The sequence below is a fragment of the Kogia breviceps genome, chromosome 16 (genome assembly GCF_026419965.1).
Source record: "Kogia breviceps isolate mKogBre1 chromosome 16, mKogBre1 haplotype 1, whole genome shotgun sequence".
Lineage (NCBI taxonomy): Eukaryota > Metazoa > Chordata > Mammalia > Artiodactyla > Physeteridae > Kogia > Kogia breviceps.
Window position 1 is genome coordinate 24,021,919 of NC_081325.1, and position 17,818 is coordinate 24,039,736.

A 17,818-nucleotide genomic window follows, 5' to 3' on the forward strand; every position below is an offset into this window, starting at 1 on the left:
TGCTTGGATACGGTGAGTGCCCTAAAGGAGTTGGCGGTTTTGTTGAGGAAACAAACACGGGTGACTCAGTTTATTCCAAATGTATAAGTGGCCAGCTGCCACAGAAGTGACAGGGGAGATGTGCTGAGATAAGGAAAATGTACAAATAGCCTGGAATAAAATGCCCTTAAGAGATATGGGACTTGTCCTGTGTATAAAAATATATGTAGGAGGTGGTGAAGAAAAGAAGAGCACTTTCTAAGAACGTATCTGGACAGAACATCTAAAAGAGATGGGCTGTATCAGTAGGATTGAACCTGAATGCCAGGCTCACTCTGGCATTTTCCCACGGGTTATTGGAAAGCATCGGAGTTTTTCCTACGGGTTATCAGAAAGCATCTGAGTTTTAAATTGGAGATTGACAAGATGAAAGTGGCATTTTAGAAAACTGATCTGGTAATATCATGTAAGTTGGACTGGAAGAGGAAGAAACCAAAGGCGTAGACAAGGTAGGAGGTTCTTGTGGTGGTCCAAGTAAGAAATGAGGAGAAGTGATAGTAGAGCACTGGTAGTGGAAATGGGGAAGGGGAATTAGAGACATTTCACAGATACTTTATAGAATTCAGATCTAGAGAGGTCTTAGGGGATAGAAGAGAATGAATCAAAGGCCTGCAAGTAGAAGAATGATGGTACTACTAATAGAAACAGAAAAGTTAGAAGAACATGCAGTCTGACATGTGAGGTGAATTGGACGTTAGCCATAAAATTACAGAATTTTAGAAGAACCACCACATCAGGAAGGACTTGGATTCACACATTTTTCAAAATAAGGACATTCCTTTCAATGAAGCCTTAAATAGAAGTCCTGTATTATAAAACAGAAGCAAGTAGTAATGGAGTGGGAATTCTAGAGATCTGCTCCTTGGACCTTCCATGTCACCTCTGTAGAGCTGATGGGGTTCCATAAAGCATTATTCAGAGATGATGGACCCTACCCAGCACCCTCATTTTTAGACAACTGATCTGAGGCTTAAAGATGTTGCATAACTCTCCCCAGGTCAACTAACTGTTAGTGGAAGAGCCAAGGCTAAAACTTAAGCATGTAGTATGTCCCCTACCACCTCATGACCACCTCTCATTCTGAACTTGAAATGGGAAGTGATAATTTCAAGCAAACAAACCCAGTGGTCAGTTGGTGATAAGGAACAGAAGTTAAAGAGTTAAGTGTGATGATAGTTGAACCCGTGAGAATGAAAGAACTCTGATCAAAGGAAACAGAGAAGAAAAAGTGGTGACTGAGCTTTGGCAAAAGTACCAAAGTTAGACTATAAAAGGAGAAAGTAACCTTCTTATCCATGTGTACTGGGCCAGCAGAGGGAAGAAAAAAACCAATGAAGATGAAATAAAAAATTAGGAGGAAAAAGATCAGGACTTCTTATGTAACAGAAGCAAATGAGGCAGATGGTTTAAGGAGGTGGAGTCAGTGATGTCAAATATCATATGGTACGAAGACTGAGAAAATAGTCACTGAAAATCTTTCAAAGGATAGTTTCATCGGGTGATTAATGAGAAAGCTGAGCTTTCAGGTGGTGAGACAGTAGATACAGTGGGTATGCACTATGTATTCAAGAAGCTTTGCAGCAGAAAGCAAATAGCACTAAAGTTAAGCAGGTCACACGAATAATTAAGTGAAAGGAATAAGGAAAGGATTTTATCAGGCTGAAGAAACCCTATTCTTGGTTCTTAGGGTCTTGGGTAGGTGTAGGGGAACAAAAACAAAACAACAGCAAAGCACAATTCTAGCTCAGTAAATTATTTAGAAAGAGCTTTTCTAAATGGATAAATTACTTTGACCATTTCTTAAAGTAATTGACAAGGACCCTTAGATGGGAAATTTCTGCCTTTGAGTAGCTTTAACCTTTAAGAAGTCTAAAAACAACCCCCATGATATCTAGTTTCAGTTATTGAAAAACCTCTTCTTCCAGCCCTTTAATGATTCCTTCTAAGTATCACAGAAATGAGAGTTAAAAGGTAGACTGAGAAAAGCTTTAGTAGATAATCTTGTTCATTCTCCTGCCAAGTGCGGAATTGTTACTTATTGTGCATTTTCTAGTCTGGAGTGCTTTTTACTGCGTCAGGTGAGTGGAGTTCTTACCACTTCCTCCGGAACACTATTTCATAATCCTGTTGATCTCACTGTGCGGAAACTCTAGAGCCCCATCCTAATGTTTCCTTCCTAGTGTATACTTTGTACACCATTAACAATTTGTCCTTAATAACCTCTATCTGCGCTGATCCACATCCAGTTTGCAATCTCTAAGCATCTGGAACACCTTCACCAGTAGACACGTAATTCTTCAGGGCATATTTCAACTATCAGGGTAAAGGATGTGTATGTGATCAAAGATAAAGAGTCTACTAATTTTATGTTTCTAATGATGAAAGTTTCCTTCTATATTCCAGAGATTTGGGGTAGGAATGAGTCAAAAGAACAGTGAAGTTTTTAAGAAAGGGGCAACGTCTTTCTAACTTATGACCAACATCCCAGTAAAAGGTATTCCCCAGTTACTGAAGAGATAAGTTGGAACATTCTGGGTAGAGAATGTGAAACTCTTAAGGTAGGACGAGGACTTAGACTTGAAGCATGGATTTATAGAGTTAGAGAGGAAGCACAAACTAGGTACCCTCTGATATCCTTGAAAGTGTGCTCCGTTATGGTCAGTTTGTCCCTTTTGTGATGGGTTGTTCTCAGAGAAGGTTTTGGCAGATGTCCATTGGAGGTTCTATCCTGTGCTCCCAAGACAGTGGTCCTGGCTTCACCAGCTTTATCCTCATGGATCTTACAGGCTGGTCATGCCCCCATAGAGGGCCCCAGATGGAAGCCTGAACGTACAGTGGATTATGTTACAGGGCAGGAACAGTGAGCTTGGGGGAGCCATCTCTTTTATATCAAGCAATAAGCAAGCCTTTTCTTTGCCCCAGAAGGAGACATCAGGGTTGTGTGCTAAAACACTAACTTGAGAAATGGGCCATAAAAGAGCTGTCAGGGCCTTGCTTCTAAGTTCAAAAACCTGTGGATCCTACTTTCTCTCAGATATCTTGACAATATGTCATAGAAAGCTTAAGTTCAAATTTGGACGAATTATCTTCCCCCATACTTGCTGCTTTCTCTATTTTCCTTTTCACTGAGGCACTTACTCATTCTCAACATTTTCCGCATCCACCAGGTCATCGGATTTTTCTTAGTTCTACCTCTTAAATATCTCTTATGTTTTGCCCTCTGCACATCACTGACTTGGGTTCTACCCTCGTTATAAAAAGGTCAGAATTAAATAGACAACTGCAATAGGCTCTAGCCTGGCATCCCTGCCTCTACTTCCACTTCCTGCAAACCAATATCCTAAAATGCAGAATTGTTCATGTAACTCCTGTGCTGAACACTCTTCCTTCATTAAGCCTTCCGGGTAAAATCCAAGCTACTTATCCCGGTCCACCTACTTCTCCAGCTTCATCTACTGACATTTCCTGTAAGCTTTCTTACAGACCTTTTTTAAGAACTGCTTGCTGGTAAGCATGCACTTCTTGTCACTTTTAGACTCAGTATCATTTAAAACTTAGCATTCCTTGGCATGTGGTAGGTATGTAATATATGTATGCAGCATGAATATTTATTGAGTGGCTGAAAGTAAAAATAGGCTTAGCTTAAATGCAAGAAGGGTTTGACTTGGGGAATTATTTAGTTCCACCTTCTCTCTGTGTACTCCCTTTAACCAATTATAATGATGGAGCTCTTTTGACAAACATTGGATGATAATTTAGCTAAATGAAAACACAAAAAGAGGGTATGGATATTGCTTATATCTACTTTGTACTTTGAAGACAACCCCAGACTCGCCACCTACTAATAACTGTAATTCTCTTGTTAAATTAAACGACTCTACTACAAATACAGACAAATCAAATTAACTTTACTTTTCTAAGGAACCAGTGAGTCATGAGTCATTACAATACTCCTCGCCTTTTTTGTTATAGTGGAAAAAGATAAAAGCACAGCACATCAAGTGGCTATCTAAAACTACTGTCCTGTCTTCTAACCCTTAAAACACACCCATATTAAATTTAAATTATGTCTCTGCCAAAATGTATAACAAAAGCATTCACCTATCTCATTAATTCTGTGACTCTGTCAGCAATAGTCTGAACTTTTAAAAAAAATTTATTTTATTAAAGGATAGTTGATTTACAATGTTAGTTTTTGCTCTACAGCAAAGTGCTTTCGTTTTACATATATATGTATATGTGTTTGTGTATATATATATATATAGACACACACATACACACACACACACACATTCTTTTTCATATTCTTTTCTATATGGTTTATCACAGGATATTGAATATAGTTCCCTGTGCTGTATAGTAGGACCTTGTTGTTTATCTATCCTGTAAATAACTGTTTGCATCTGCTAATTCCAAACTCCCAGTCCATCCCTCCCCCAACTCCTCCCTTCCCCCTTGGCAACTACAAGTCTGATCTCTACGTCTGTGAGTCTGTTTCGTAGATAAGTTCATTTGTGTCATATTTTAGAGTCCACAGATAAGTGATATCATATGGTATTTGTCTGTCTCTTTCTGAAGGGTCTGACCTTTTATATGATGCCTGGGGCAGGCTTAGGCTCTAGGTCAGTAGTGATGCTTTTGAATGGTCACAAGTTGGTCCACTTCACTAAACGGTGTTAAAGACCCAAGTCTCCGTTTACATGCTTGGACACACCTTTGACTATAATGGAAAGGAGAGTCCCCCTTCTGCTCTGTTTCCTCCTGTACCTCTTCAAGCCCTTAAAACACATCCCTATGTTATTTCATCACAGAAGGAATTCCCTGTGACTTCTCTTTATAAAATATTCTGATCCCATCTACATACACCTTTGGGTTTGTTGTTTTCAAGTTCTGGATTGTGTTTCTGCTGGGACTGCTTCCCAAGATCCCTTTTTAGAAGTCTAAGAGCATCTTTCTAATGACCTTTTAAGTCTAACTGGCTCGACTCGCCTTGGACCAGTCTTAATTTGAATGCCTTCAGGTAAAATCTTCACAGGCTCAACATGCCCCCAATAATTTCCGATATTCCTTTATCTGGCCAACTTTGTTAATTTATATAAACTAGCTAAATATCTATCCTGTAACCAGCTCCAGTCCTGGGAACACCTGCCAAACCATCTAAGTTGTCCTTTGTCCCTTCGGACAGAGTCCTTATCATCTAATGGAAACAGTATCCTTAACTCTTTGTCCAATGCGCTAGTCCTTCTATAAGACCCATCTTAAGTGAGAAATTTCCCTCCAGTGAGACTCCACTACCCTAATGATTCTACCATCCCATATATGCAGGTCTCTGATCATTAAATTTGATCTCCTATTAAATCATTCTCCATTTTGAGTCCTAATATCAAGTCTGGGAGAATATGAGTTAAATATTTTTCTCTGTTTTTAAATTAAAAATACCAAAAGAACTAAAAATAGTCGAGCCTCAATGTTTCACATACTGGGTTGCTGTACAATTCTTCATTTCTAGTTTCCAGAGAAAACGATTTCCCAACCTTTGCTGTATCTACCTTTGGCAGTTATGTATAAGAACATAGACTTACTCATCTTCAACACTCCTAACAACAGTTCTATCTCACCTTCCCAATAGGCCCTGTTTCCCACACACACTCACACAAATTACTTGCATAGTATTATAAGTGAGTCTGTATATGCTTTTCAGGAAATTTTTTCATATTTGAAATAAAAACTTTGTTAAAGTAGCTAAAGTCAAATCGTTTTTGCTAACAGAGTTTGATCAAAACATGGATTAAAAATGTAAGATAATTGCACAAAATGTGCCACTTTTGCAAAGAGTTACTTGGTTTGCTGGGAGCAGCAGCTAGGAGGCTAAGTTTGAGAATTACTTTTCTACTCTCGGGCAAATAGACCAATCACTTATAAAAGTTGATCTTCAGTTATAAATGGAAGCGATGACCTCTTTTATAGAGTTTAAAAGACCTGGTGGCTTTTGTTGGAATGCACAGAATCTACATAAACACCTATATGTTTTTGTTTTTTAACTTTATAGGAAATTAATGTGTTGACAGTCGCATTGGTCAACCAAGACCGAGAGAACAATATTGAGAAAAGAAGCCAAGGCTTAAAATCAGAGAAAGAAGCTCTGCTAATCGGTAAGGAAATTCTGTTTTCCTCGTCTGTTCTCTCGTAGGTAATAATTCACTTAAACAATATTTAAGTAATTCACCTCCAACTTGTTAATGATTTAAAAGCTTCGTCAGAGGTAGGATTAACTTCATCAAGATTGTATTACACACATTTCAAACTAGGGGCATGCAAGCCAGTGGGGACTTTGCTCTTCTGTAACTATGTGTATCAGTTGGTTATCCAGCGTAAAACTGAGTACAAGGAAAACAGATTAACTTGCACTTCACATGTTATAAATCTGCATTTCCAAATGTGGACACAACTGGACGCCAGGTTGGGTTCAGTGCAGAAGTTCCCCAGGCTCCGGAGTGGCCACGTCCTGAGGTCAGTCCCGAGGCCAAACCTCAAATGCTGATGATACAGGGACGTCTAGACTACAGTGCTAGGCCAATCTAGGACAGTCTGACCAGGCTTCCCTGCCCAAGTCTGGACTCATTTATCCAAGATAAATAAGACGAGCTGGCCACTAAGGAAGGGGAAGGAAGAAGCGAGGAAGTTGCTGTTCACCTAAACATATTCAGTTGCCCCACAAAATATATCTAAGTTGGCTTTTTCTTTGTCAGGACCAGAGAAAGCTCTAAATATTCTCTTTTCTTATTTATTTATTTTTCATTGAAGTATAGTTGAATTACAATGTTGTGTTAATTACTGCTGTACAGAAAAGTGACTCCATTATACATATATGTATACATTCTTTTTCATACTCTTTTCCATTGTGGTTTATCACAGGATATTGAATATAGTCCCCTGTGCTGTACAGTAGAACCTTGGTGTTTATCCATCCTGTAAATACCACTTTGCATCTGCTAACCCCAAACTCCCAATCCAACCCTGTCCCCACTTGACAGTGATCATCAGCGTACACAAAAGCAGTACTTAGTCTCATAAGGAAGTCTTCTCAATGGGGCTGTGGTGGTACCGTGCCTGGGACCCCACCTTCGAAGCCTGTATATTTAAGGCTGTCTCCAGAGTTCTCAAATCCAGAGAAGGAGAAGCTACCAGCTTCACTCCCTGATGCACAGCGTTGATTCAAGTTGCACCTTGGCACTGACCCCAGTGTGAGCTTCCAAGTTTAGCCTGGCTCCTCTATGGCATGATTAAGAGTGAGGGATGAGGCTGTTGTACACGTGAGACAAACTGTTCTTCTGTAGTTTGTTATCTGGCAGAAGTACCGCCTGGTTGCACTTTCTAAATACTGTATGCATTCACCTCAAAATGACAGGTACATCAGGTCCTGTAGAAGCTGGCACAGGAGGAATTAAATTCAAAAGATAGTCTCAACTTCATCCATCATCTATAGATTTTTCAACTACAAGGTTATTGAATAGGACATCAACTTAGAGCTACTCCAAGGAAAACCAATTATTTTTTTTCTCTCTGATGATATACAGCTGTAATAACATGCCGTGCACAAATTTCATCATAAGACATGCTGATGTGCTATCAGTTCCAGGAACCCAAAATGAACCTGTATGTAGTTAGCAACTGGATTTTTCTTCTATTGGAAAATGTGTCAAACTGACAACTGTTTCTCTTTCGCTCAGTGTGACAAAGTTGTGATTTCCCCCATGATACTTTCAGGGTATGAACAGAGCACATAATTAATGATCAGCAGTAAACTCTCCCTCTTTAAGTCTGAATAATATAGACCACTTGACGGTAAAAAAAATGGAAATGGGTATCCATTTTCTTTATTTCCTTCCTCTCACAATAGACTGCTGCTTCTCCTTTTATGTACTTGGAGAACATAGTTCATTTACAATATCTGCTAAATAGTTACTGTATATATAGATAGATTATATATATACACACAGTATGTTATTTTTACATATATAAATTTATTTTAAAGTATTTATATTATATATAAATTACTATAGGTGTAGACGTGCACACACACACGCAGGTCTTCCTCAATTTATGATGGGGTTACATGCCAATAAACTCATCATAAGTTTAAAATATGTAAGTCAAAAATGCATTCAATACACCTAACCTACCAAACATCATAGCTTAGCCCAGCCTACCTTAAACATGCTCAGAATACTTACTAGCTAACAGTTGAGCAACATCTAACACAAAGCCTCTCTTATAATAGAGTGCTGAATATCTCATGTCATTTATTAACTACTGTCCTGAAAGTTAAAAACAGAATTGGTTGTGTGGGTCCAGAATGGTGTATCAGTTGTTCACCCTCATGATCGTGTTGCTAACTGAGAGCTTCGTCTCAATACCGCTGTCCAGCATCAGAATATGATACTGCATATCACTAGGTGGGGAAAAGATCAAAATTCAGTATTTGAACTATGGTTTCTACTAAATGTGTATTGCTCTCGCACCATCATAAAGTCAAAAAAATTGTTAAGTTGAACCATTGTAAGTTGGGGACCATGTGTATACACACACACGACACAAACATTTTTTTTCAATCAGCCACCTCAAAAGTTTAAAAACAATATGCTTTACACACTGTAGGTTAATGGGAGTAAATACGAGGGTTATGTTTGTAACACGGCAACTCTGCTGAGGTCTCTAATATTAGAAAAAACTTAAAAATTGGTCAATTCAACTGTGTTTGGAATTAAAAACTTAGTAAGTCGGGGTCTTCAATAAAAAGTAGGTACAACCAACTCCAAATTTTCCAGGACTTTTCTCACTTTTGGTCTCTTAAACTGGTCCCTCATATTAGCATTTGAAGTTCAGCGTTGAGCAAAAGAAAAACAGCATGTGACACTCAATTTGAACCAATATATGAGACCGTTTAGGTAGAAGGGAGGCTGGAGATTTAAGGTTTGGTTAAATTTAGGAGTTTAATTTTCCCTTCATTTCTCCATTGCCTCTCCACCACAATATTTTATCTTACTCTATTTAATGGAAGTTTTATTACAGATGTGACTTCCTGCCCAAACCCTACCCCAAAATTCCTAGGTACTTACACTGTTTTGTAGTCAAAGAGAGAGCAGTCATCCAAAAGAATGCCAGGGTAGAGAAGAGTTTCCAAGACTGGCAAAACGGACCTTGCCAAAGGGTGCAGTTTTCCCCGCCATTAAATGTGCCTCTCTGCTAATTGAGTTTGGCCGTTCGTGTTTTGTAGAAATCTAAATGTTGGGACCATAAAGACCTCTCCTGCAGCTTCTGGAATCCAGATAAGGACTGTGATAGAGACAGAATGACAGAATATGGGTCCAAAACTGCTCTGGACCAGGCTAGAGAGAAAAAGGAGTTTCTGGTGCTGGGGCTACTCTTTTCCGAAGAATACTTGTGGGGAGAATGATTCTGGGAGCCCCCTGGACTTCTGATAAATCTGGAGGGGTCAGGAATACTCTGCAATGTCCCTGGAATCTTCCCTTGGAATAATTAAACCCATATATAGGATACAGTAGGCCTGCTCTAAGTCACTCTAAAAGGCTAGGAGCACAGCAGAAAATCTCCCTTGTATTGGAAATGCTTGCTGGCAAAATCTTCAGCACATGTAGATGCCTATATATGTGCTATATGCGAACATATTTAGGTAACACCCTCCTGGGACACACAGATGTTATATAAAAAATGCACAGTGGCACAAATCTTGATTGCCTGGAAGAGAAGAGGGGAGTGAAAGATAAGCTATTCAAATGGATTTCATCTACAGAAAACATAAAACTGAGGCTAGAGCTTCCTAAATAATGAGCAATCCTCATTATTTGCGACATTAATTTATCTGGGAAAAGAGTATATTCTTTCCAGAGATTCTCATGACCATTTTATAAAATTGGTGTCTTTAAGACATATTAAATTATATATACATTACAGAATATCAGTAGAATTTCATCAGTAACCCTACTTGGAGCTTTGCAGATTTCGATCCTGAGTCCCTTGGGAGATCCACCATTCTACCAAACTTTCTGCTTGACAATGAACGGGCATCGAGTGCTATGTTCCAACTCAACTAAAGTAGCTAGGCCCCTAGGAAGCACTTCATTATTGATTGCTAGATTATTTATTATGCAATCAATCCTTGTGAAGACAGGTTGGCATATAATTGAACCTAAAAGAATTACATTTTTTATGGGAGTTTTGGAGGGTAGCATTTTATATCTCAAAACTGTATGGGAACCACACATTAGGTCAGCTTGACATTGCCTAGTGTCTATGCCAGAACTCCTGGTTCCTTTCACATGTGCCCTACCTGTTGGATTTGGCATGCTTTGAACTTGTGTGGGAGAGGATGAGTCAATACTTCTGGTTTAGGACCAAAGCTTTGGAGCTGTGTTTGGTTGGAGACCCCTGGCTATTGTTATGAAGGAGAATGGATCAAATTTTTTTATCGACAGGCAAATAGCTCTAAGGAGACGTTGACAGTCTAACCCTGGGTCTGTATCACTCCATCTTCTCTTCTTTTTAATTAATTCCAACACAACACATTCCCAATCCCAGCAGCCCCGACTGGCTCCCTGTCAATGCTGGTCATCATTGTAAATCCCACCCAAATATAGTCAAAACCTTCTCAACAACTCTGTTTATAAAGTTGCTGTTCCAAACTCCCCCAGACCCCTAAGAACCATCCTCACATTCTTAACGATCAGGCAAGCTTCTTCACATACCATCGTGACTCCTCTGCGGATCAGGACATACATATTATGGGTAACCAAGATGACTGTTCACACCAAGCCCCTCCCCTCCTACCACCACCACCATTTCCATCACTCTCACCATTTAACCCATCTCCTCACAGCCAGCCTGTATCTGAATTGGAATGTCCCCCTTATACATGGGTATTAGGAAGCAGATGAAGGAAATGTAGAGAAAAACACTTAAAGAAGGTTGAGTGGCAACTTTTTGGTGTTTTCAGTGAATAGAGTTGAGGCTATATTTAGGCCGCACCTGAGAAAAGTAATCTGGGGAGGTGTGTTCTTGTCTGAAAGCTACTGACCGTAAAGAATGAGCCATTGACCTAAACCTTGTTTCCAAGACACAAATGTCCGTATCAGTAAATCAACAAACATTTGTCAAGAGCCTACTCTAAAAACTACCAGCCTTCATCGTGGAAAAGAATCATCTGGGCAGCCTGTTTAAAAGACAGAATCTTTGTCCTCACACACAGAGATTCTGTTTATTATAAAACTAACATCCAAGGTGATACTGAAGCAGTCACCTCTGGGACTGTGTTTTGGGAGCTAGTGGCCTGCCATGTACCAAGACGTATCTTAGCAGACGGTGGTGATAAGGTGATCTCTTCCCTCAAGAATTTTATAGACTATAGTCTATAAAAGTCTACTATAGAAAGCAAGTAGTTAAATGACCATGAAACTAAAATCAGAAATACAGAGAAGGAGCTATTTCTGCTGCAGATGCCTTGTGGGAAGAAAGAACAGCTGAGGGAGCCCTGAAGGATGAATAGGGTTTCCTCTGGTTAGATGGGGAGTTGTCAAGGCCATTTCAGATACAAGGAACAATTTACTGAAAGGCCCAAATACAGTCTCAGGAGTTTAGTTAAAATAAGACAGAAAGATTTTTTTTTTAAAAAACTGAAAAACTAACTGTACAAGATCAGGTATTATAATCACCAAATAAGTAGAAAAATCTGCTTTTTGGAAAATTAAAGGTTTTTAGAATCCCAAGGCACTTAGAAACATCAGACCAAAACCACAAGTGTTTGATCAGTCTTCTGCTACCTACTCCCAGTCTTGTCTCTCTCCACTCCTCATAAATACTTTGTCACTCTGCAGCCACCCACAGACAACTGTCCCCTAGTGGCTTAGTGGGAGACCCAGATTTCATATAACCCCTCCCTGACGGCTCTCCAGACTTCTGGTCCGTCCTCTGTAGGTTTCCAGCAAAATATGACTGTGTCTAGAGACATCTATTCCTCTGCAGAGCTGAGATTCCTGGAGACAGATCCAAAAGAATCTTGCTGTGATTTATGTCAGAGAGTTCTACCTGTGTTTTCCTCTAGGAGTTTTATAGTATCCAGTCTTACAGTTAGTCTTTAACCCATTTTAAGTTTATTTTTGTGTATGGTGTTGGAAAATGTTCTAATTTCATTCTTTTACATGTCGATGTCCAGCTTTCCCAGCACCACTTGTTAAAGAGACTGTCTTTTCTCCATTGTATAGTCTTGCCTCCTTTGTCATAGATTAATTGGCCATAAGTGTGTGGGTTTACTTCTGGGCTTTCTATCCTCTTCCATTGATCTATATATCTGTTTTTGTGCCGGTATCAATACAATTTTAAGAATAAGAGTCCATAAGAGAAAAAGAAATCTGTATATTATGTTGAGATATGCTCCCTCTGTGCCCACTTTTGGGAGAGTTTTTATCCTAAATGGATGTGGAATTTTATCAAAAGCTTTTTCTGCATCTGTTGAGATGACCATATGGTTTGTAGTTTTCAGTTTGTTAATGTGGTGCATCACATTGATTGATTTGCGGATACTGGAGAATCCTTGCATCCCTGGGACAAATCCCACTTGATCCTGGTGTATGATCCTTTTAATGTGCTGTTAGAGTTGATTTAGTAGTATTTTGTTAAGGACTTCTGTATCTATGTTCATCAGTGATACTGGCCTGTAGTTTTCTTTTTTTGTAAAATATCTTTGTCTGGTTTTGGTATCAGGGTGATAGTGATAGTGACTTCATAGAATGAGGTCAGAAGTGTTCCTTCCTCGGCAATTTTTTGTAATAGTTTCAGAAGGACAGCTGTTAACTCTTCTCTAAATGTTTGGTAGAATTCGCCTGTGAAGCCGTCTGGTCCTGGACTTTTGTTTGTTGGAAGTTTTTAAATTATTGATTCAATTTCAGTACTGGTAATTGGTCTGTTCATATTTTCTGTTTCTTCCTGGTTCAGTCTTGGGAAATTGTACCTTTCTAAGAACTTGTCCATTTCTTCTAGGTTGTCCATTTTATTGGTGTATAGTTGCTCATTACCAGTCTCTTATGATCCTCTGTATCTCTGTGGTGTCAGTTGTAACTTCTCCTTTTTCACTTCTGATTTTATTGACTTGCGCCCTCTCTCTTTTTTCTTGGTGAGTCTGGCTAAAGGTTTATCAATTTTGTTTATCTTTACAAAGAACCAGCTTTTTGTTTCATTGATCTTTTCTATTTTTTTCTAAGTCTCTATTTCATTTATTTCTACTCTGATCTTTATGATTTCTTTCCTTCTACTAATGCTGGGTTTTGTTTGTTCTTCCTGCTCCAGTTGCTTTAGGTGTAAGGTTAGGTTGTTTGAGATTTTTCTTATTTCCTAATGTAAGCTTATCTCACTATAAACTTCCCTCTTAGAACTGCATTTGCTGTGTCCCACAGGTTTTGGATCATGGTGTTTTCGTTGTCACTTGTCTCTAGGTATATTTTTCTTTCCTCTTTGATTTCTTCAGTGACCCATTGGTTGTTGCAAACACTTCTAATTGGTTTCCCAGTTTCCCTTTTGTCTATTCACCATACAGCAGCCTTGAATGAAAATTTGAAAACATAATTCAGCTCATATCATGCCCCAGCTTAGAACCCTTCCATTGGTTTCCTGCTATGTCTAGAGCTTAATCCAACCCCCTTAAACTGGGGCCCTACGTGATCTGGCTCCCCACCTACCTCTAAACGCATGCTGCACCACTCTGAAGCCAAGTTTGTTCCTGCCACCTCATTTCCACCTCAGGTCCTTTGCACTCGCTGGTGCCTGTACCTGAGTCACCTTCCCCCAGGGTCTCTGTGGCTGACTCCTCTTCATCTGACACATGGACAAATTCACCTTCCTTGACCTCCTATAAAGCAGCCCTCCACCAAGCTTGAGGATACTCCCCACTCCTGTCCTGTTACCTGTTTTGTTTTCTGCAGTATGCCCACCACTCTCTGAAAATATCTCTTTTTTTAATCTTTGCATTTATCGTCTATGTTGCTTACCTAGAATATAAGTTCTCCAAGAGCAGGAACCTTGTCTGTCTGGGCAATGCTGTGTCCCTAGGACCTTGGCATCTAATTGCTGCTAAGGAAATGAATCAGTAAAAATCTAGCACTACTTGGTTAATTTAAATGTCGTTCCCTTGGTCTTGGTGACATCTAAAAGTGAGAATAAACTAGATGACGTTGATGGGAAAAGCTCAAAATGCCTCTATGTGCTTGTTTAAATGGCCCTTCCTAATGAGGGATTGGCCATATGCTGTCTGGAGCTGGTTTGTGTATCTTTCTAAAGTAGTGTTTCAGGCCCTGAACTGTGCAGGAAACTCAAGAGTACTGACAGCCTCCTCTATTCCTTCCTTATTTTCTTAATCTAGCTACTTACAGTTGTATTTTCCACTGTTAGGAAACCCATTCTTAAATGTGGAGACCTCGCTTCTCCATGGAGCCAGCCAAGACCAATTGTTGAGTCCATCCCTTTGGAGAGCCACCAGTTAGTTCAGTAATGGCTGAGTTCTCCACCCTCAGTTCCTAGTGTTCCTTTTACCCAGCCTTTATAGTGTTTATGGTCTTCCAGAGAACCATAAATAGTTTCCAATTCTGGGTTTGTAGCATTTTTCATTTGATTTTGAGTTACAGCTATCCATTCCCCCCCCCCCCCATTCTCAGGAAATATATCCCAGTTCCTTTAAAGGAGCTTTAAGAGGCTTTAGTTTGATTGTTTCGGAAGCTTCCTCGAAGTGAATCTGATCCAGAACCAGGGCCTGGAAACTACATTTTTCTCAGCCGCCATGACTGATGCTTCTGTGATGCTACTGGGATAGGCAGGAGCAAGTGGGGGAGGGGGAGGGAGGGCGCAGTCCTTGGGGGATGATGACTGAGGGTTCCCATTTCTACTGCATCTCTAGCAATACTGAAGAACTTGGTCACCATCCATAGGAAAAGCTTGGAAAACCTTTATTTGACTACCTGCTTTGACCCCAGATGTATTTAGTGGCAATTGCTAAACGTTTATAAAGAAAAGCTAATGGCTTGTTAATATCAGCTACCACTAAGATGGTTCTAAATACTCTCCTAGGGAAAAACACTCATGTCCGGATTAGGATTTTTAATCTGATTTTAGAAAGATATATAGAAATCACATGTGCATTTTCCCCTTAGCTTTATGAGCAAAACAGTTTCAATAAAAAGTTTCCATGCCCAAAGTATCCAAGTTACTCTGTCCTGAATTCATAACAGGATGAACAGGATGAGTTAAGGGCAGGAATCACTGATGACTAATTCCTCAAAGTTACCTGGTATTTGAAAGAGTACGACATCCTTGGTTAGTACTGGTAGCAATTTTTAAGGTTCGTATTTCTCCTGAGGTGTCAATAATAGAACAGTAGAAATTTTCAAGAAGTAAACTGGCCATTCTCAGTTCTAGAGGACAAATTCATTCAACATACATTTATTGTAAATGTATACTATATTCCTGCTCCTGAACCAGAACACACAAATGCCGTCTAAGGGCAGAGTTCCTTGGGGCTACAGACCCAAGATTAGGGCTGTGGGACAGTAAACAGTGAGGGAAATTGATTTGCCTCTCAATCACAGAGGCAAGAAAGGCGGCCACTCCAGGTCCTCCCACTTCTGGTTTCCCTGAATTTCCTCCTTCATCTTCTTAGGTCAAGAGCTGTCAGCCACTCCCCCATAGCCCCCACCCCCATCCTCTTCTGAACCATCCTATTCATTCTATTGGAGGCATTTAACTAACTTCGTGTCACACTCCCAAGGGCATTTACAGGAGAGGCTGCAGGTTATCCAGGAGATGTTGATGATTCTTTGTCCTGTAGGGATATTAGCATAAAAAATGTTTTTCTCTATTTGCTGGGGCCCTTGGGATACTTGTGAGGCTGCTCAAGCCTTCTGAGCTACCCCCTTGTCCCTTGGGAAACTCACACATCCTTGTCACCCAAAGGCTACAGCACCCCACCGCCTCCCCTGTGCTCGGCTGGGCACCAAGCCAGATGAGTCAGTCTGCTGCCTAAGCGGAAGTCCAGCCAAGGAAAGGAATGTGCTTCGCTGCCTTGCAGGGCCCCTCCAGTCTCTACAAGCCGCTCTCTTGAGGCGCCTCCTCCCCTCCCTGGGAGCATCGCATTTAAGAGAAGAGAAAAGCTTCTCACTAGGAACACCCTCGCCTTCTCACAAAGCCAGCCAGCACTGACTACTCCTTCTCCCTTCCCTGTCCTCCTCCTTTCCTCCTTATAGGGGGCAGGGGTCTGCCTACCATTTGTTGGAGGCTCTCTGTGGAAAGCAGTAGACATAGTACCACTTGTCCTCAGCCTGGGACAGCAGGGAAAGCCCCACTCACCATCCCGAAATAGAAGCAGTTCCCCTTGGGAATTCCCTGGCGGTCCAGTGGTTAGGACTGTGCCTTCACTCCTGAGGGCCCAGGTGCAATCCCTGGTCGGGGAGCTAAGATCCCACAAGCCATGCAGCATGGCGAGGCAAAAAAAAAAAAAAAAAATCAATTCCCCGTAAGAATTCTGCCCCCTCTCTCCCACTTAAGGAATGCAAATGGAAATGTTATTTTTTTAAAGACTTCTAATTTATTTTCTAAGTAAATCATTCATGAGACTCTATACTTTACCTCTTATTGGTAACAGAATTACTTATACTGCCCCCTCACGAGATTTGAGAATTTCAGACACAGGGAAGCAGTTGCCAGGTCTGTACAGTTAAAACATAAATTAACAAAGTGGTAGGAGGGGGACAAAACAATCCCATTTACATATATTGAAAATGGCTATTTGCCACTTAAAGAGATTACAACTACCACTGTTACCTTCCATCATCAGCATTATTTCATAAGAGAAGGACATTTTAACAAAAAACGAAGAACATAATCTCAGAATAAAACAGCCGTTCTTTATATTTCAGGGAAAAGGTCAATCTCTGAAGACTGAGGTTTTAGCTTTATGGAGAAATGTAACTAATCGTCTCTATGTTCCTCATTTCACTGTCCACCAAGAAAACCCACATAAAAGCAGTGTTCTGAGGAGAGGTCTTGAAAGTACTTGTGTAGACTCTTTGGTTCTCTGTTCTCAGCCTAAGGATAAACGGAGAACTTTTCTTTAAAAACTGACACTCATCCAGAGCATGCCAAGCATCACACGGGAGATCAGGGGGCCATGAGACCCTATCCCAGGTCAATCCAAGGCCACCCTGCAGTTCATAGCCTGACCTAGTGCAGAACGGTGTGCTCGGCCTGCACTTGCCCCGACTGCATTTCATACCAGTGTGGGTCTCCCCTCTTTGGCTTTCGAGCACCAAAGCATCACAATAAACAGAACGTTGAGGCCTTATCCTCAAATTTGACTCATCTCAAAGCCTGTCTCAAAGAGAAGCCAAAAATGTCCGTCTGAACACAGTTTCTTAACAAATAGGAGCATACGGCCTATGGAGCTGACGTCCTCATTTTCACCATTTTGATTTTGGATATAAGAGCAGGGAGGGTAGGAGGGTAATGCTTTTACCTCAGCCCCGACACTACCGTTCAGCTTTTCATTTGTCAGTACAATGTTGACAGTTGACTTTCACGACGGGAAAGCCCTCTGATTTATAATGAGACTCCAGCCAAACCGTCCATTCCTGGGCCTTTTAAAATGATCTTGTAAATTACAGCAGCGAGAAGGGTGAGAGCAGGCTAGCTCCCTTCAAACGAACAGCAAGAGCCAGGGGGAAAC

The 17,818-nt window shown here is 40.4% G+C and overlaps 1 protein-coding gene across 10 annotated transcripts in view; it reads left to right on the forward strand.

The window, feature by feature from the left end:
- Positions 1-17,818, forward strand: part of ENOX1 (ecto-NOX disulfide-thiol exchanger 1) — a 615,060-nt gene that overhangs the window by 567,720 nt on the left and 29,522 nt on the right. For 9 of the 10 annotated variants that reach the window (XM_059042210.2, XM_067016825.1, XM_067016827.1 and 6 more), the window contains one exon: positions 6,089-6,191. In XM_059042210.2, the coding sequence (XP_058898193.1) occupies positions 6,089-6,191 (103 nt within the window). Of the gene's footprint in view, positions 1-6,088; positions 6,192-17,818 lie in introns of those variants that run through there. The other variant, XM_067016820.1, reaches the window with a different exon arrangement.